This window comes from Vidua chalybeata, chromosome 18 (genome assembly GCF_026979565.1).
Source record: "Vidua chalybeata isolate OUT-0048 chromosome 18, bVidCha1 merged haplotype, whole genome shotgun sequence".
Lineage (NCBI taxonomy): Eukaryota > Metazoa > Chordata > Aves > Passeriformes > Viduidae > Vidua > Vidua chalybeata.
In genome coordinates, this window is record NC_071547.1 from 2864861 (window position 1) to 2885276 (window position 20416).

Below are 20416 nucleotides of genomic sequence, written 5' to 3' on the forward strand. Positions count from 1 at the left end.
GGCCGCCTGCAGGCGGCGGCGCGCGAGGACCCCTGGGCGGCGCCATTTTGGAGTGGCGGCGGGCGGCGGCGGCAGCTCCGTGGCCGGTGCCTCGCTCGGGCTCTCTGCCGGTTCCTCCCTCGCCCCGTCCCGTCCCCTCCGCCCCGCCGGCGGCAGCAGCATGAGTGTGGTGGAGCACGTGCGCGAGATGGCGGCCGCCGGGCTGCACTCCAACGTGCGGCTGCTCAGCGGGCTGCTCCTCACCATGAGCGGCAACAACCCGTGAGTGCCCCGCCGGCAGGGGGCGCGCGGGGCGCGGGGCGTGAGGGAGCGGGGCCGCTCCTGGGCTCTCCCTGTCCCTGTCCCCGCCCCCGCCGCGGGTGGAGCCCGCCTCTGTTCGGGTTTCAGCATCAGCGTCCCTCTGGGGTGCCCGCTACAGCACGGGTGTCCTGGCAGAGAATCATAGAACCAGCAAGGAAGGAGCCTTGAAGGTTGTTTTGTTTCAGCCCTCCTGCCATGGGCAGGGACACCATCCACTATCCCAGGTTGCTCCAAGCCCAGTCCAGCCTGGCTTTGGACACTTCAGGGATGGGGCAGCCACAGCTTCTCTGGGCAGCCTTTGCCAGGGCCTCACCACCCTCACAGGGAGGAATTTTTCCTAATGCCCAATCTAAGCTTGCCCTCTGTCAGTGTGAAGCCATTCCCCCTTTTCCTGGCACTCCAGGCCCTTGTAAATTGTCTCTCTCCGTGCTTTTTGTTGGCTCCATTCAGGTCCTGGAAGGCCACAGTTGGGTCATTTGGTCTGCACACATATTAAGAGTTTTATAGAGGGGGTTTTTATAATGTAGGAACAGGGATTAGGACCAGAACAGCTGTACAAGGAGCTGGGTTGCCTTTTAAACCTGAGTCTAAACAAAACACTTTTAAACTTGAGTTCAAACAAAACTCAGTTCTGAAATCTGAACCAGCAAAATGCTGGATCCTTACCTAGTAAAAGGTGAATGAATCCTAGGAGAAAGTTATGCAGTGTAATGGATGTTTACAGCCTGTGGCTTGTTACAGAAAGGATGGGGGCAGTGGCCAAGCAGCCAAACATTGAGCTGCTGTTGCTGACCAGGTGTCAGGAATGGCTGTTGGATTTGTTTGTTTACAGATAAAAGAAATTGGTGAGATAAGCCCTGTGTGAGGAGTCAGTGCTGTTACCCAATGGTCCTTCCAGTGCAGTGAAGGAGCTGCAGCAGTTGCAAGTTGAAGCCAGACAAATCAAAGCTACAAATACTTGGGATCTGTAAGGTTTGGATTCTTTTGCAGCCATCTGATCTCAGCCTCTCTGTCTGCATTTCTTCTAGGGAGCTGTTCTCTCCCTCTCAGAAGTACCAGCTCCTTGTCTATCATGCAGACTCCCTCTTCCATGACAAGGAGTACAGGAATGCTGTCAGCAAGTACACCATGGCCTTACAGCAGAAAAAAGCCTTAAGTAAAACCTCCAAAGTCAGGCCTTCTACTGGGAATGCTGCATCAACACCCCAGGGCCAGGTATTTAAGAATTGATAACGTGCTGCATCAAGTGATCACCTTCCCCCTTCCGTGTAATGTTGCTGACTCAAATCTTGACAGAGTCACTGAGGCTGGAAAAGATCCTTTAGACTGAATCCCTGCCAAGTGCATCACTAACCACATCTCTGAGCATCACCCTTACATGTCTCTTAACCACCTTAGGTTGTGCATTTATCATGTCAAATAAACCTGACATTTAAGGCTAATTAGTTGGATAATATCTGTGGTGTTTTCTAATGCAAAACTTAAAATGGTCTCCAGCATGAAATTTTTCAGTATGTGTACTTCATACTTTTAATTTGAAGACAGGAACAATATGAACTAGCAGTGAGTTGCAGTGTTAACTTACATGCACCAGATATTTTTCAACACAGTATAAATATTTATGAGGAAACCTTATTAAAATTTTCATACCTGATTGAACCAACATCATATTTAAATCTTTTATTTTTTGTTTCAGTGTTTACCATCAGAAATTGAAGTGAAATACAAAATGGCTGAATGTTACACAATGCTGAAGCAAGATAAAGATGCCATTGCTATTCTTGATGGGATTCCTTCCAGGCAGAGAACTCCAAAGGTGAATTCTGGCAGGTTTTTGTCACAACCTCGTGGTCAGTGTATCTCTAGGGCAGAACATATTATGTAGATTTAATGGCATTATGTCTTTTTCATTAGTTAAATATTGTTTGGTAGCATTTCCTAATTTTAAATTAGCTGATTTGGACCCTTTTCTTTAAAATAATACCAATTTTGTATTTCCTCTGATAGAAAGAATTTAAAGAAAAAAAATTAAGGAATTAAATGTTTTGTGCATCTTTATTAACTTCTTGTATAGTTGGAGCAATGCCAAATCCTTGAAAGGCTGGAGACTTTGGCAAGTAGAAGGTTTGCTAGTGCTCCACCTTTTAAAATCTTTTAATCCTTTTCAGCAACAGTTTAGATAATGTTAAATATTTAGATCCCTTTGTGGTCTGCAGAGCCAAATCTGTGGAGTCTTTGCTCGCTGGCTCTGTTACTCAGAGGGGCTTAAAAGATTAACACATCAGATCAGTCAACTGTGTTTCATGTTAAATTGTCCTAAAAGTGTACATGGCTTAAACTCCAGTTAATTCTGAGTGTTCTGACCAACTTGCAGAACAGACAAAGAAGAAAAGATTGAGAAAAGCAAACTTTTTGCCTATACAGACCAGCAAATGAAAGTGCTGCAGCAGAAACAAGCTACTTGTGTTGTGAGGAGCTCAGATAATTTCTGTTCCTTGGTCAATCATGGCTCCATTCAGAAGCTGAATGGAAACTTTCTTTGACTTGCTAAGCTAATTCAAACACTTGCATGGACACAGAGGGATTCCTGGAAGAGACTGATTAATGGATGTACAGATCCTTCTTGGCATCATGTGCTTGCCCATCTTTTGTCTTTGATGCAAAACACAGGTTTCAAGGTGCACTGTGCACGTGCAAGAGAATGTAGATTTTATTTCTGTACTCAGAAAGAAGCCACAGTTTCCATTTTGTACGATATGGTACCTTGGAGTGTTCTCAGAAATGCAGGTTCTGCTCAGAACAGAGGCAGGCAGGCTTGAAGACAGAGTTGTGACCTTTCTTAGTGATTCTTTCTCCTTCCTCACACTCGACTGTCCCCACATTTCTGTTTTCTGCAGATCAATATGATGCTGGCAAATCTCTACAAGAAGGCAGGCCAGGAGCGCTCCTCGGTGACGAGCTACAAAGAGGTGCTGAGGCAGTGTCCCTTGGCCCTGGATGCCATCCTAGGTGGGTGTCTGCACTCTGTCAGCACTGCAGTGTTCAGCCCTGTTAAAATTTTAATTACACTTCTGTAACTGTCTTGCATTTGCATGTCATACCCACACTGTAGAAATTGTAGCAAGCCCTGTGACAGCTGTTTGTCAAGGGAGGGAGTTTCTGCTCCTCAGACAATTTGTATCAAAAGCAGTTTTTGGGTGGTTGAGACTGATGTATGAACCCCTCTAAGCAGGCTTGCTCTCGCTGTCGGTGAAGGGAGCAGAAGTGGCCTCCATGACCATCAACATAATCCAGAGCATTCCCAACTTGGATTGGCTCTCCGTGTGGATCAAGGCATACGCCTTTGTGCATACTGGAGACAACACCAGAGCAATAAACACCATTTGGTAAGAGTTGAAAGAGCGTGGTGCAATCAAATCATATATAAATTCTTATATATAATGGTATTCAAAATGTCTTTTATAAATAACAGGCATTTTCTTTTCCCTTTAAGCTCTTTAGAGAAGAAGTCATTGCTGAGGGATAATGTGGACTTGCTGGGGAGCTTAGCAGACCTATACTTCAGAGCTGGAGACAATAAAAACTCTATCCTAAAATTTGAACAAGCACAAATGCTGGATCCTTACCTAATAAAAGGTGAGTAAATCCTGAGAGAAGGTTGACCTGAAGAGTAACAGCTACATGCAGTGGAATATTATATATTGTTTACCCAGCTTTCAGTTCAGAATTGACATTCAGAAGCTGCATGTCTTGAGCCCTTCTAGGTAGTTGCACAGTTTAAAGTAGGTGTTTGTGGTTTGTGTGGCTTTTTTTTTTTTCTTGTGAATGAGCTTTCTATTTCTTGAGGATTGATCCCCCAACGTGTGTCTTTAGGAATGGATGTTTATGGTTATTTATTGGCTCGCGAGGGTCGGCTGGAGGATGTGGAGAACTTGGGCTGCCGGCTCTTCAATATTTCTGACCAACATGCAGAGCCCTGGGTGGTGTCTGGGTGAGTTGTTTTCTTTCTCACCTCAGCTCTCCATGTGCTGAATGTGGTGGGTTACAGCTGACACAGTGGGTTCAGCTTGTTTTGTTCAGAAGGTGCTTTTCTGTCCTGTCTGTTGTGTTCTTGGGTAACTCTCTGTAAATATCTATTGTGTTTTTTTCCTGTATGTGAAATTTAGAGTTACACACCTGTGCAATACCAACAATATATTAAATACTAACAGTTTTAATTCCTGTACTGGGTGTTTTTAAATTTCTGAAGCAGTTCTTTTCTTAACTTCAAATACAAGAAGTTCAAAACCCCCACGACTGCGCACAGGCACCGCAGGCAGCGTGTGTTTACAATCCCTCTCCTTTTTCTGTAGGTGTCACAGTTTCTACAGCAAAAGATACTCCCGTGCCTTATACTTGGGAGCCAAAGCTATCCAGCTGAACAGCAACAGTGTCCAGGCCCTGCTGCTGAAGGGAGCTGCTCTGCGCAACATGGGCCGGGTGCAGGAGGCCATCATCCACTTCCGGGAGGCAATCCGGCTGGCGCCCTGCCGCCTGGACTGCTACGAGGGTGAGCCCTGGGCAGCTGCTCACAGCTGCTCTCTGTGAGGGATGGTGCCACGCTGGTGGTGAGGGAAGGGAATGGACAGCAGTTCTTTCCTCCTGTAAATAACTACTACCCCAAAACCTACGGTGTGGTCAGGCGAGGGATGCGAGAGAACGCCTGGGTTTGTAAGAATGATGTTCAAAAAGGGGTTTTCTTGGGTTTTGTTTGGTTTCATCTGGAGGTAAACAAGACTTGGGTTTTTTGAGCAGCTCACTTTTGGATGATGACGGTAACTGATGGTTAGTTCTGCTGGGAGCTTTGTTTTGTTGTACTTGTTGAAATATTTAAATCTTGTTGATCTCAACAGCAGCTTCAAGTAGTGAAAAGTCCAGGTGAAGTATTAATTCTCTCAGTATTGGAATTGGACAAAAACATTAGATTAGGTGTACTTAGGGTTGGAGGTTTTTTTCAGTGCCTGACCATTAATAAACATCAAGTCAATTATCTGTAGAATGAGTATGTTGACAAGCATGGATTCACTTTCTCAATTACAATTTATATTTGCTTATTGGAGTGTCAGCTGTTCAACACCCGAGTGCTACTAAGTGCAAATAATAGAGAGCTGAGTGCCTGTGGTGCTGACTCAAACCCTGAAGTGTTTCCAATCTGGCATCACCAGGTCTCATCGAGTGTTACCTGGCATCCAACAGCATCCGTGAAGCCATGGTGATGGCAAACAACGTGTACAAAACCCTGGGGGCAAATGCACAGACCCTCACCCTGCTGGCCACAGTCTGCCTGGAGGACCCAGTCACACAGGAAAAGGCAAAAACATTGCTGGACAAAGCTCTCACACAAAGACCTGACTACATTAAAGCTGTGGTAAAGAAAGCAGAACTTCTCAGTAAGTTCCTTTTTCCTCTGGGTTGGTTTGTTTAAAAATACCCTTGTACATGGAAAGGTGTTCTGGAGCTACATCCATGTGAAGGATGTGACAGTGATGATACAGTCCAGGGGTTTATCAGTTGTATCCTGAGGGAAAAATCACAGGATTTAATTGAATCCAGCAGCTGATATTACAATTAAAGCAATTGCAAACAGAATGTTTTGACTTCAGAGTAGATGTAATTGTGAATGTAATAGCTATTGCAAGAAAAATTCATTGTTTAAAGTTAATCTGCTAGAAGCAGAGCACTGCTCTACTGACAGGTCTAGAGGGACAAATAGCCTTGTGTTGGGAAGACCGTGAACACTGTGACTTTTTATAGATTTGTCTCAGCTATTGATTAAAACAGTAGTTTTGCCTGTGAACAGGCAGGGAGCAGAAGTATGAAGATGGGATTGCCTTGCTGAGGAATGCCCTGGCCAACCAGAGTGACTGTGTCCTGCACCGCATCCTGGGGGACTTCCTGGTGGCTGTCAACGAGTACCAGGAAGCCATGGACCAGTACAGCATAGCCCTGAGGTAAAGCACCCCTGGGACTGCAGGAGCTTTAAAAGAACCAGTAATCAGTTTCACTGAGTAAAAAGATGAGCTCCTGATGGATTAGGATGGGAATCAGAGGTGGCTTTGTGTCATTCTCCCTTAAAATAACAAAACCACACAAATGACACCCTGCTCGTGAATTGGTTGGTCTTAAGATTTCAAACTGAGAAGTGGAAAATGTAGGAACTGTATTAATGCTAAATATGTCACTAGGCTTGTGATTCCTTGACTAACAAAAGGATTAAGGCATGGAATTATTTATAGTTATTAATTATTTTATAGTCAGACTTTAGGATCCATTCCTTTACACTAGAAGGTGAATATAGAAATTAGCTGTTTGATAAATTTAAATAGTATGATTCAATTTAACATAATCTAAATGCTATTTTAGGGTGTTACTTTGTTAAATATTCCCATGTTTTGATTGCAACATCTTCAATTTGCCTTAAATCCAGCACATTATGTCCTCTGCAAACTTGCACAGTTTAAATGGGTCAGCTGGTTCTTGCCTGCATAGATTATATTTAGTCAGAGTCATTTAAATTTTTACTGCTTTCATGTTGCTTTATAATTAGTATTGTTGGGAGAGGTGACTAAGTTTTCTGGAAGAGTGGGATGTTTAGATAAACGTGTTCTCTGGGATCAGAACTGTTTTATAAAGAGATTCAAGACTCAGTGTTACAGCAGCTCAAGGGGAAGTTGCATCATCATCTAAAATAAGCTTCCTGATGATGTTAAACAGGAAGTGCAGACAACAGGATGAGATTTTATTGTTACTCTTTACACTGAGGCCACAAAGAGAAAAAAGTTTCAAGACAATGCTTTATTTTCCTTCCTTTCTTCAGTTTGGATCCAAACGATCAGAAGTCACTGGAAGGATTGCAGAAAATGGAAAAAGAGGAAAGTCCAACAGATGCCACCCAGGAAGAAGATGTGGATGACATGGAGGGAAGTGGAGAAGAGGGGGACTTGGAAGGCAGTGACAGCGAAGCAGCTCAGTGGGCAGATCAAGAACAGTGGTTTGGGATGCAGTAAAAGCCTCCTGCTGCTTGTTTTGGCACTTGAACACACCACTGGGGCCACTCTTCTTAGAAGAATAGAAACCCTGATTCTTTTTCAGTAACAAAGGACTTGGTTTTTTTTTTAATAGACTCTGAAAGCAATTAATAGTTCTGTGCATCTCAATACTGTGGAGATTCTTGATGCTTCTTATTTATTAAGTGTAAGGGACTAACTGCATCCAAGGTTATTTGCAACTTTCATTTTGAAAAATTCCTGCTAAAACTAAAACCATCAGAATCTGAGGTGTGTAATGAGCCTGTTGTTTGTGATGAAGACAATGTCTGAGTTCTGTCCAGGGCTGAGTGTGCTTGGGCCAGTTGTAAATACAGTGGTTTGTACTCCTTTGTGGGAAAGGCCATGCTCATTTGTGTGCAGCCATTTGAGTCTGGGGGAGCTGCTTGAGTGTGGCTGAAAGCAGCACTGTTCTTTTGCTGTGTTTGTTGAATTAATTTGTCTTTTTCTAGGGCATTACCTGTGCTGTCCAGGATAAATTTGGGACAATAAGCAACTTGGACTTCCCAGACACTTTTTGTAGCTGACTAATTTCTCTGTGTACAGAATTGAGCCAGTGGTGGAGAATTAAAGTAATTTCTTCAACCCTTACTAAACACTGCAATCACTTAAACTCTGTACATGAGCATTTATTTTAAAATGCAGTTTAGTTTTATTTCAGTATGTTCCTGGAAGGTTTTGCAGCAGTGACTCAAAGCACTTTACATTTTGTGTACTGACATTTAAAATGCTATAAAAAGAATTAATCCCTCTTGCACTGCTGAAGAAATGTTAAATTATGCAAATACACACATTGTCCTGTTTTTCCCATGTTTATATACTTCCTGGCTTTGTCAGGTAATTTTTGAATTCATGTCTTTTTCCCTCACCTTTTGAAGCAAAATTGCTTCATGTACAAATTCCTAACCTCAGCATTTCAAGGGTGAACTGCTTTGGGTAATCTAGAAACTGTTTCAGTTCTGTGGGCTTGATGTGTGGGAAGAGGAATTACTTATTTTTCTTACAGTTCTGATTCCCTTAGTCCTTACCAAAATGTGGTTTTATAATCTTTATATCAAGAGTTTAATTCCTTTTGTATTTATTTTGTTACCACAGGTATGCTGGAGCACACAGACTTTTTAGAAAGCTATAAAAATAGTTTTGAGTATTTGAGTTGGAGGAAAAATGGCTGTTTGTTACAAATACATGACATGGAAAAGAAGCTTCTCCCTGAAAGACAGATAAGGGTAAAATATCCCTCTGTGATATTGTATCAAAAATGCACAACAAAAGAGGGAGATTATTGTCTGTTTTGGAAATGTTCTGGTGTGTCATGGCTTACAGAGGAGTCCAATAGTTCATCCATTTAAGAAAAGAAAACAGCTGCTTGTCTGTTCTCTCTGGAATTCTGTGGGCTTTAGAGTTTCCAAAATACCAAACTGAGTTATGGTTCTTTGAAGGTGGTAGGGGAAGAACAGCAGAGCAAAGCTGTCGTGGCAGTTGGGTTGGCATAAACTGCTCCTGCTCTTCCAGTGAGCAGATTCACCAAATGTGTAACATCTCAGGGAGAGCAAATATTTCATTAATGACTTTAATTAATGAAAGGCCTTGTCCTCTTCCTATCTTTGCCATTGCTGTGGGATGCAGTGGATGGATTTCAGCTCATCACGTGTCTCGTAACAGAAAAAATGGGCAAGATATTCAAAGCATCTATTTTTATATTAAAAAAACTTTGCTTTCTCCTCAAACTCAGCATTCACCAGCTGAAAGCTGGGTAGCTGCATTAGCTTTCTAGTTGTATTCCAAACCTCTGCTGAGAATGAAAATTGAGTTGTGTTACTAAACTAAAGGCAGGATACATTTAATTGATGAGGAGTATGAGAGGTATGTGCTGTATTTTTCAGCCATTTCATTCTAATGGTTCCTTTGAATAGGTCACTCTTTTCAGGTGGAAACCACTGGCTTTGCACATTTCTCTGAAGTATTTACATAGAAAAGGAAACTGGAGAGCCACAGTTCTGCTGCAACTATTCTGTAGTGTGTTTGTAGATAATCTGATAATATCTGCTTTTAGAACAGGCAGGAAACTAAAACTACTTCAAGATGAGTCCTTGAGTGCAGCTTGAGCAAACAAGTCCAGGCACAGCTCAGAACACCTAGAGATGGCTGTTAAAAGTCTTTTGTATCCTCACAGCTTTGGTTTCCTGAGAACTTGGTTCCTTACTGGGCATGAGAAGTTGTGAGGGTGTGCAGATGGAGCCTGGTGAGTGCCTGCTGTGTTGGGCTTACGTAGCTGTGTGTGATCTTTGCTAAGAGTTGCACTGTGACTGTGGAACTTTGAGGTGCCATACATGTTGAGATTGTGTGGAGAGATACATTTGGCCCTCACTTCAGAATTCTAGAGGGATTCTGCTTGTCTAGTAATGAGTCTTCATTACTGCTTTAATTTTAGAATGTGATCTCTGGTTCTGCACAGGTCTGGTACTGTCCAATGCAGTTACAGGCATTTAGTTCAGGGAATATAACAATTAGCCCTTAATAAGCAGCTGACCTCATTCCCTGCCTCAATCACATGCTCTGCACCCGAGAAGAAAAGATCACGAAGCCAAGAACTGAAGTTCAGGCTGTGTTAGATCAGTGATAGAAATGAAACAGTTTGGACACGAGGCAAGGAATCTGTTGCCATCCAGTTGTACTGGAAGTGAAGTGTTGGTGTGTCTGAGGTGCTGGGTAAGGGCAGAGTGCCCCTGTTTACCTGAAATCCTTGAATTTAAATCACATATTTCATTACTATTCATTCATTTTCATTCTTTCCTACTTTGACAGGAAGTGCTGGGAAAGGGACAGAATTTCTTCAAACTGTACATAGACTTGGCTAAGGGCTAGAAGGCTGAATTTACCAGAGTCTGACAGCAGCACACATTCATGGTGTGGTTAGAAATTGCCTAAATAATGCATTTACTCTTATCATGTGCTGATAACACCTGCAATACTGGCAGTGTTTCTAATTCTGAAGATTTCTAGATCATGGGAATCCTGGAACTGAAGCAGAAATAAAGGAGGGACTGAGGACTGCTGGCCAGTATCAGTGTTCTCTGTTGAACTGAGGTGTTTCTTTTTCTGCTGCTGCTGGTTACAGAAAGATTTTTTATTAACTAGGACTTTTCCCCCCCCCTTTCAGTAACTGTCTTCCTCATTAAGCCTCTTTGTGTGGTGATTCTTCCCTTCTTGCTTTTCAGGAGCTCAGTGATGTGGAAACTGATCCATCCAGGGCAGAAGCAGGCAGGATTTCTGATTCAGCAAGCCTTATTCCCTCCTTTAGATCTCAGTGGTAAGGAAATCTGAAAGGCTGTGTCTGCCATTGTCATTTCAGGTTACACAAACATACCCCAACCAAGTATATTTAAAAAACCCAGATCTGCAGTCTCCATGGGTCTTAAATTTAGTGACTTTAGGAGGGCTTAAACTCAGTATAAACCCATGATTTCAAACTAAACAGCCTTAGTTGGTTAAAATGTCCTTTAGAAGCTGGCCAAGAGGAGGCAAGGATGTATATAAGACTGGGTGTTTGGGGAGGAAATTGATAATCAAATACAGCTATTTTGGTGTAAACAGGGAAAAATAAAATGTTCACATGGGGAACTTCAGTGTAACAATTTATGTATTAAGGAAAGCCCTTTGGCCAGTCCCCATCACTTGATGGAACTACAAAATAGAAGGAATAATCTCTGTTTTCACTCACTGGCTTGAGCCTGGCCTTTGCTTTGTGAAGTCTGGGGTGTGGGAGTGGGTCCCCAGTGGATGTTTACTCTGTACAAGCCTCTCTTTCCAAGAGCTTCCAGAGGGGCCAAGGGCTTTTGTGAGTTTGGAGATCAGATTCCTTTTCCTCACCTATCATCCCATCAAAACAGCAATGTGGCAAATAGGGTGATGGTTTGGGGTATGAGGTAAAATCCTGGGGCCTGATAAATTGATGTTGAAAGTCTTCTCTGCACCTCCATGTGGGTAAACTGCTGGGATGAAATCTTTTAGAAAACCTCTTCAGGTGCTCAGAGCTTCTCTCATTTCTCACCCACTTGCCTGGGGGTGGATGTGGGTTCTAATCATACTCAATTTCACCTCGAGGTAAAAATAGGGATATTGCCTGCCCTCTGTATTTAATGTAATATGTCCATAATGCCTCATAACTTGAGCTATGGGGAGTGGTTTCTTTGCTCTGTACTGTCAGTGGGCTCATCCATGTGGTGCTTTCGAGCTGGGGGTTTGCAGGGAGGAGAGGAGGAGGAGGGGGAAGATGTTTATTTCAGTATCTCTTACCACATTCTTGCACTGAGCACCTTGGCAACCCACTGAGCATCACGTTCTCCTCACATGGCTGTACTCCAGCTGGGGGCCTCATTCTGCTTAAACTTGCAGATCATCATTTAAAGCAACGTTTAAGGTGTGAGTTGGTGTGAGTTGGCTCAGGAGCTGCTCACCAGCCGAGGAATGCAGCTCGCTGTGACAGCAGCACGAGCTGGGTGCTGAATAACGACTTCCCATCGCGGCTGAGCTTTCCTTTTGGCACCGGTGCCGGGGACAAGTTCCACACGCATTAAAAAAGGGGCAGGAGAGCAGCCGGGCTGGAGCGAGCTCTGAAAAACGTTTTCCCAGCCAGGCTGAGGCCGTGAAAGGCCAGAGATGCTCTTGCCCCGAGCACCTGCCCCGGGCTCAGGTGTCCCAGAGGAGCGCTGGGGCTGCCGTGCAGCGGGACGGGCGGCGCTGCCAGCGCTGGCCACGGGTGCGCTAAAGGCGGCTGCGGGAAGAGCCGCGGGGGAGATAAGGGAGCGCGGAGCCGGGCTCTGACAGCCCCGAGGCGAGCAGCAGAGCTCAGCCTGCCGCCACAGCACTTCCATAGTAGGAAGCAGCCGCCAGCAGCTCGGCCCGATGCGTTAACGCATCCTCCACCATCCTACAGAGCTGCCGGACCATGGAATTCGAGCCTTGTATTTTTAAACTGCTGCGTTTGACGGGTCTCAGATGTGTCACCTCATTCGGATAACGCTGTTTGCCAGCAGGGTGCTGCTATCAGGGGCTGGAGGCTAAGAGGCATTACATTTAATGTAAAACACATTCCTAAGTTGTCTCTTACTCCAAACAAAATCTGGTGTTTGGGCTTTGGAGCAGAGCATTACAGGACAACTTGGAAATTCCAGCTTTTACCCTGGGAGTGCTTTAGCCTTGCCCAGCAGCAGCCTTGTGAGCTCATGGCAGAACAGCCCCTGGTCTGGGGAAGGGAGAGAGCCCAAACTGCCAAGCACTCCCAGCAGGATGCTCGTGGTGTGGTTTGGAGCAAACACATTTGGCTCATCTTCCTTTTGCCTACGGAAAGGGAAGAGACCAGGAGCTACTTTAAGCTGGGGCAATTTAGAAAATAGAAAAGGACAAAAAAAAAAATATAAAGATGTAGTTGGGAAAGAATTGTTTATTTTATGTTTCTCAGAGGGATTTTACAAACAATGGAGCATTTTAAAAAAACTGAGTGATCAAAGTACTTGACAGTGTCCCTTAAACACACACACAAGCCCCTGGACAGAGGAAATCACACCAGCGAGGAGGTCAATACTGCCGAGGAGCAGCTGCATCTGCATAGTTCTAGGAGGAAAGATTGCAATGGTGTTGGTGCTAAAAAGTGTCATCCTGGCATTAAAATAAGAGCGCGCTGCAGTGCCTGCGCACGGACCTGCAGGAAACAAAGTGCATCAAATAACACGCCGAGCACGTATTGTAGAATAAATTTATTTACCTGATACAAATGAAACTAGGTGTGATGCTCCTTTACTGTCAGCATGTCAATAGACAATTGATCTTATTTACAACTTCTAAAGGTCACACATGCAGCTGTGGGAACTGGCTACGTCGTTGTTGCTTTTTAGATAAATGCATCACGATATTTTGTATTGCACCAACATCTGTCTTACTGCCTTAGATTTAAATAAGTTACATTACAGTGCAAAAGAGGTTGATTTGCACAGATGATAAAAAAATCCAACGTTATGAAGTGGAGGCTTACGGTTTAACATTCATCAGTAATCGTTTCCATGGATTTATAAATAGGAGAGCATTGTACAGAAGCTGTTGGAGTAGAATGTTTGGGTGATACAATACAGAGAGAGATCCGTCTACACCCCAAGGCATGCATTATCTGATATTGTACATTGTATAAACGGACATTTTACATACAGGAACATGGAAACCGGCTGACAGCTCCGCAATTCTTGTTCAAGGATAACCAAACTCTTCTCCATGCAGCACAGAAACCCAACTTCTCTGGAGAGAGTTCCGACTTGGTAAGCTATATTGCACGTTTGTACATCTGTATCATGAAGTCCTAATGGTACCACACTTTTCTTCCACAGAGAACACAATGAGTTTTGTTTTTAAGGGAAAGCAAAGAATCTTTACACGATACATGCAGAGGTTTTGGTAGATGTGTTGCTAAAAACACATGCACGCAACAAAACAACCTTACATTTCTGCAAAATTGTTTAGGAAGCGATTACTCCAGTATTGCTGAAAAGGAAAGAAAGAAAAGGCATCAGTTAATGAAAGGATGAATGCTAAGTATCATTATACAAGCAAGACTAAGATCAACAGTGACAGAAGAAAGAATGTTAAGTTTGCTAACTGGCTGCTCTGTCATTGAAGGGACACTCTCAGGTTACTTTGTTCTTGAAGCTCAGAATCTTTTGGATTAAGGCTCAGCTCCCTTGATTATCAGCAGAGCCAGCACTTCCTACTCAAGACTGCAGTGAAAAACAATTAAGACACATTTAATTAGCTTTTGCCTTTCTCTGCCTGACCAGTGGGCAACAGACAGTTCTCACTTCTTTGGAATTTTTACTTTCAAGTTCCATAGTACGCACTTGTTTTTTTTCAGTTGAGGCATTAGGGCAGGTTTGGCCCCAAAGTGACCTAACAATGTCCCTTTTCCAAGTCAGGCAGCTTGTTCTGGGAAGCAGTAGGAAAGCTTTGAAGAAGTCACTAAACTACACGGATTAATGTGTAGGCAAAGGGTAGAGTACAAGGTCCTAAAGCTCCTGCTGTACTTCACCCCTACCACAGCATAAGGTCAGCCTTGTGTCTGGAGAGACTGCTCTGAGTCCCTACAGCTCCAGGGAAGCTCTTCCAAACACTGCTTCAACACTAAAATTTGGGCTCTCCTGCTAAGATTTGAAAATGCATATTAATGCAATTAAGGATGTAATTAGCAGAGATTAGGGAAACAGTTAATGGTTAGAAGTGCAAAAAAGTAAACAAGACAGGTGCAAGAGACAGACGACTCTATTGGTTTTACCTCCCTTCATCTCAGCAAATTCAGCCCCCTTGGGCTGCCATCAACTCTGGGCTTGAGCTGTGTCTCGGGCTGGCACTGCTGTACTGCATTCTATCATCAGATTAAAAACTCAGTTTCGTACCAGGAACCTCCCCAGCAGCCTCTCTACCAACACACACCTCGGAGCACTTTGACAGACCGGTAGAAATGTTTTTCTGCAGCCTCTTTCGTACTCATTTATTTGCAATAACGTTTTGGGAAACCAAGTATGAACTATTTTTATTGCTCGGATGCCAGCAAGAAGGAGCAGCTCGTTGTGTAGCTCAGCACTTTGGATTGCTCACACGTGAAAGCAGAGAGAGCCCAAGGCACTGCAAAGACAAAAGCTCCTGTCTAAAAATTCAATGCATGACTGCAGCTGCCTGAGCATCCTCCTTGCTACAGAAGACAGGATTCAGGAGGAGCTGCTCTCATTCCAAACCCCAGTGGGTTCCCAGCACAAGCCAATATCCTTCCTGGTGTTCCCAGCATAAGGCAGCATCAATCACACGATTGATCCTGGTCTTACACACCCCTCTCACAGTAGAGAATAAGCAGTGATGTGTGAGGGCACCCAGGAACCCAGGAAACAGCAGAGATGAAAAAGCTCGGTGAGATGGGAGCAAAGAGAAACAAAAAATATGAAGTTATTTTGTAAGAATGGAGTGGGAAATCAAGCCTGGGGAATTCTGAGTTAGTCCTGCTTGAACAAGGGCTGCTGTTTGTGGGCTAACATGGTTCAGTAGGAGTTACCTTCTTCAACCCCAGCACTGGGGAGGTTGGAGAGAAAACATTTGGGACCACACAAATGAGTTTTGACTTTGAGATGTTGGCAAATGAGTCTGTCCTGAAAAATCCTCCCTTCCTGGCTTCTCCAGCTGAAAAGACTGAGGCTGAAAGATGACAGCATCTAAACAACTAAGGATGAACACTTTAGTTCAGACATTTCCTGCAAAAATTAGAAACTTTGCACTGCAGTTCTGTACTTTCTATGACAGAAAAGCCCTCAGCTCCTTAGGCTCTTCCTGCAGCTTCCCCCAGCCTGCTCAGCTGCCAGGGCTGAAGCCCAGACCCAGCACTCCAGCTCCAGGATCACAAGGATGTGATGCCAGGGCAGGATGCCTCACCACCCAGGGGGAAGCTCATGGTAGGTTTGAACATTTGGCCAATCCCAACCAGCCAAGGGTGGGATGTGCAGCACTTGGAGAACAGAATCCTGAAAGCACAGCACAGTTGCCATCCAACCCGAGATCTGCAGCTGCTGATCTTGGGGAACCCTATGGCTCCACTTCTGCAGGGAAACTTGGACAAGACTGTGAGAAACAGAAGAAAAGCAGGGCAGATGAAGATTGCTTGGGCTCTGAAAGAGCACCTTGTAAAACCTGACTGTTCCTGTAAGCTCAGGAGCCTGTAGAGATGGATCCCAACATCTCCATTTGCCCACCACTCATCCAGATATCAAGGCAAAGTCCAAGAACACAAGGCCCTACCCCAAGTGCCTCAGAGACAGAGGCACGAATGAGCCCTCAGATCTCTATGGAAATCCATGACAAGGAGCAAGATTCATCTTCAACACTGACAGATCCAACAGAGAAGGTGCTGAATTCTGAATATTCTGAATTCTACTTATTGACAGTCATTTTCCCCTTCAGCTTCTTAAGAGAGGCAAAAAGGGGGTGTACAGCAGGATTATTTGGCATAAAAGACAGGAACAGGATTGTACAAGAAGCAGAATTATCCATGGTGGCAGCCAGACACGTGGCTTTAAAAAGGCCACCACATGGTGCTCTGAGGTTCAGCAGAACCAGTGTTCAAGGATTCAGTGGCACTCCTGCCCTGGAAATGTCTGTCAATAGCACTGGGAGCACACTGAACTAAGCTGCTAATTTGTTTCCAGCAAATAACACACTGGTACACACTTTGATCTCAAGGAATCCTACATCACAGGAACGATTATTTTTTGTTTCAAGGAACAGGGACGAGTCTCACGCTGCTCATTTGTTATTGATACAGCTAAAGGCTGGTGAAGGCCAGTGGTTTTATGGAATGCAAAACCTTAGGTTGGCTCTTCCACACCAAAAAAGGGCATTTGAGGGGATTTAAATGCTCACAGTTTGGCAACACACCTGCTACATCATCAGGTCAGCTCCTCTGAGCCACTTCAGCATCAACTCAAGTCAAAGTCTCTATAAACAAAGTATCACCATGCAGTGGAATTTCTGGTAGAGCCTCTGTGCTCTGAGGGAGCACCTCTCCACTTGAGAGCTCAAACCTAGAGAATTATGTGTGCCCGCTGGATTCCAGCTGGCAGCAAGAGAACATAGCCTGGAACTATCCTTCCCCTCCAAGAGGGATCACAAAGCTGTTTGAATTTGGTTACTAAAGCAGACTGAGCCAGCACAAGATAACAGCACCTGCTGCTCTACAGACACAGTGACCCCAGGGCAAGTTTCAAAGACTGCCCTGTTAAGCTGAGACTGTTCTTTTGCCTTCTCAGATGGCAAATAACAAATAATGAGCTGGTTTTGCCAGGAGCAGCACCTGCCCTTCGAGCACTGCAGGGACCAGGGAAGGGTGCTCAGCACTGAGGGGCAGCCCCTGTTTCAGAGCAGGAAAAAGCTTTGGAGTAATCCAGCACCTGACCACGAGTACCAGAGAGTTTTGGACACTAAACATTCATGGTAACAGCTGTCAGGGTCTTAAGTTACAGATTTGTCTGATTTTATCTCAAACTTAAGACCAAAAGCTGTAAGACCTTGGGGCACTAAGGCTCCCAGGTGCTATAAAACAAGACCCTAAAATACACTAAACCAAAAGCAAGTGGCTTTGCCTTTGGAATCAGTAATTTGAGCTTCAGACCACAAAACAAGAGTCTAAAGTGGTGATAATAATGTAGCACAGCAGAGTTTGACAAAACACAGCATGGGAATGAAGGAAATTACTATTTATTCTTCAACATGTATACAGCATATGCTATTTTACAGCAAGTCACCACTGGCAGGGTGAAATGGAAGAAAAATACTCACTTTAGTCGATGAAAGTTGGAAGGCATTGGAGAAAAACACCACAGTTAGGACTGTTAATGACTTACACATTGTTGATACAGGACTGAATTTGAAAACATGCTTTAACATTTACCGTAATAATGAAGGTGGTTAGTGCCACATTAAAATAAAAATAGTTCTATACAATATGTTCAATTTGGTCATGTGCTATTTACAGATTTTACAAAAAACACACACGAGCTTGTTACTTCAAGTCAGGCTAACAACAGGCCAGCAGAGTAACTCCATGTATACAACTGAGCATTAGTGCCCTAAGTGTAGGAAATCCAATTTCTAGCTATGCAGTGCAAGTTATTGTTTCAGGTCTCATTGCAAATTTTGATCTTAAAGGGGGGGAGAAAAAAAAAAGAAAAATAAAGGCTCTGACACATGTAAAAAAGGTATTAAACCCCAACTTAAACCCTCTTTTGAATTGAAACAGATTGTGTGTGTTAAAAAGGCTTTAGATTTAAGGAGACAGAAGTAGCCCTCCCTGTCCCTGCATAATGGGCAACACTGGCAAAGTAAGGTCTGTTACAATAAAATACAATAGACAAATAAATAATCCTTAAAAAAAACCAACCCTATGTGTGTGGAGAGTATGGAAGAACCCCAGCAGGCTGCACCTGGAATGGTATTTTCTGCACGAGCAAGATCAGGCATACCTCATACAGAAAGTGGTGTAAACAAGGACAGTCAAGAACCAAGAGTGAGGGAAGAGGGGACCGAGAAGAAATCCTGACCCAGGGAGCAGGACTCTCTACCCAGTGCAGAAAGTTCTGCTTGTGAACAAAACCTGACTTTATGACAAATTAAGTTTGGATGATCATGCAGAAGACAAACAGTTACATGCTTTTTTAGTTTTAGACAACACACATTCATTCCCTAAAATCTGCTGCCAATTTAGTTTGATAGTGTCCGCTGGCTCAAAAAAAATTTACTTTTTTTACATGATGAATAGACTATTGAACAGAACACTGTACATGCTTTTCATCTACAAAAAAATATTTGCATAAAATAGTGTTAGTTCTCTGTACATGTCAATGGACACTTTAACTGTGTATAAAAGAGGAATATATTGCCCCCACTGAAGTCAGAAAAAGCAAAAAACCAAAATCTAGATTATGAAACCTCCATCACCGGCAAATATGTTCATGTGAAAATTCAGCAGAAATAGACAGTTGCTCTAAACAATAAAAAAATTAAGTTAAACTTTTTTTCTTTTTTTCCTCGTTTGAATGCAAAACTTGTCACCATGTCAGTCAAGACCAGAACATATCACTAAAGTTAGTGTCTGTGCTGTAAAGCCAGATAACCAGGGGCATAGTAATGAACACAAACGGCCAGGAAACTCCTTCGGTGCATGCTGACAGAGCACAGGGTTTGGTGGCAGGCCGCACACTATCATCTTTACCAGGTTCCAGGTAGTTACGGGCCACATATTTAAGTGTTTCATCCAGCAGAATGACAGGGAGGGAGATTTTCAATACCATCAGCCACTGCGTCACGTTCAGAGGTGTGATCTGGAAGATAATCTGAAAGAAAAGCCAGGGGTTACCAAGCTCCCCCTCCAGCCCTGGCCTCGAGCCCCACACAAGGTTTTGCTCTGTCTGGAAGTTCAGGGGTGGGGGTAAGGCATGAGCACTTACTGGCAGTGGTTCCACATAAAGGATAAGGAAGTGGAGGGACATGGACAAGCAAATGGCCCCCACCAGCCAGATGTTCTCCCACGGGGGCATCCTCATCAGGGACTGGTTTTCTGAGAGGCTGCAACAGAAACATGGCTCATGTGTGACTCTGACACCAACAGGAAGCTCTGAGAACCACAAAGCAGCCTGGCACAGCACAGGGATCCCAGGCAGGAAACAGCCCAGGACACGGTTTGGATGCTGCAACTTCAAACTGGCTGAGGTCAGCTTAGCAAAGCAGTCAGCATCAGCCTCAGGTCTGTTCTTGAAGTCGTCTCAAGTGTTCTGTCCTGACCTAGTCTATTCTTCTCACTACGACCCCAAAATCCTCTCCATGGGAGGGAAAGGGAAGTGTGGACATGGCAGCCTAAGAGAGCTGAGGGCCCCAAGTGCACCCACTTCTGCTGGAGTTCACTGAAAGACTGACACAAGGTCAAAAACTTTCATCTTCTTAATGCTGGCTCTTGATTCCATCTGCATTTAGGCTGTGCTGGAGAAGAGGCTGAGATCCAGAGCAGCAGATGTAGAGCAGTATCTTTATGTAGGACTACCCCAGTGCAATGTATTTTGAGTTTATTTGTTTTTAAATTAACTGACCTCTAAGCTATTTGAAGAAAAATACCCTTGACATTGTGCTATTTAGTAGTTTCCATTTATAATCTAATATTAATTGGCTAAACCCACACTCCCTTAGGGCAGGAAAAACTATTTTCCATATCTTCAGCATTCTTATTTTAGTTCTCCTTGATATCACTTTATACCAACATAGTAGGGATAATCTGATTGATTAAGCTTAGATTAAAAATAATGGAAAATATTTCAGTTGCTTGTGCTTAGTAAAATACCAGAATGAATTGGCAGACTTAAAAATACACCTTATGATAAGAGATCTCAAATGTTATCTAAGAGTCAGTTTGTTTGCACTACCACAACTCAGAAGGGAAATGTGACTCACTCTTCATTAGC

The 20416-nt window shown here is 43.8% G+C and overlaps 2 protein-coding genes across 5 annotated transcripts in view; one reads left to right on the plus strand and one right to left on the minus strand.

The window, feature by feature from the left end:
• The first annotated feature begins 30 nt into the window (after positions 1 to 30).
• ANAPC7 (anaphase promoting complex subunit 7) lies at positions 31 to 7615 on the plus strand. Of its 2 annotated transcripts, none has more exons than XM_053959944.1 (11): positions 31 to 261; positions 1329 to 1515; positions 1997 to 2116; positions 3198 to 3309; positions 3533 to 3686; positions 3794 to 3936; positions 4174 to 4291; positions 4653 to 4849; positions 5505 to 5729; positions 6140 to 6290; positions 7157 to 7615. In XM_053959944.1, the coding sequence occupies exons 1-11, from the start codon at positions 161 to 163 to the stop codon at positions 7344 to 7346; spliced, it is 1698 nt and encodes a 565-aa protein (XP_053815919.1). In that variant the 5' UTR covers positions 31 to 160; the 3' UTR covers positions 7347 to 7615. The 2 variants fall into 2 exon arrangements, with proteins under 2 accessions (XP_053815919.1, XP_053815921.1); XM_053959946.1 differs by lacking the exon at positions 31 to 261 and adding an exon at positions 334 to 470.
• A 5195-nt stretch (positions 7616 to 12810) lies between these two features.
• The window catches only part of ATP2A2 (ATPase sarcoplasmic/endoplasmic reticulum Ca2+ transporting 2), a 43746-nt gene continuing 36140 nt past the window's right edge, over positions 12811 to 20416 (minus strand). The window contains exons 19-21 of one of the 3 annotated variants that reach the window (XR_008434123.1): positions 19412 to 19529; positions 17745 to 19297; positions 12811 to 13916 (exon numbers count right to left, since the gene is read on the minus strand). Coding sequence is in view for 2 of the 3 variants with exons in the window: in XM_053959942.1 (XP_053815917.1) it covers positions 19025 to 19297; positions 19412 to 19529 (391 nt within the window). In the remaining variant the exon portion in view is untranslated. Of the gene's footprint in view, positions 13917 to 17647; positions 19298 to 19411; positions 19530 to 20416 lie in introns of those variants that run through there. The other 2 variants (XM_053959943.1, XM_053959942.1) reach the window with 2 other exon arrangements.

Coding starts and splice junctions, on each gene's coding strand:
- ANAPC7 (XM_053959944.1), top strand. CDS start 161: ATGAGTGTGGTGGAGCACGTGCGCGAGATGGCGGCCGCCGGGCTGCAC. Junction 262..1,328: donor ACCATGAGCGGCAACAACCC/GTGAGTGCCCCG, acceptor CATTTCTTCTAG/GGAGCTGTTCTCTCCCTCTC. Junction 4,850..5,504: donor CCGCCTGGACTGCTACGAGG/GTGAGCCCTGGG, acceptor TGGCATCACCAG/GTCTCATCGAGTGTTACCTG.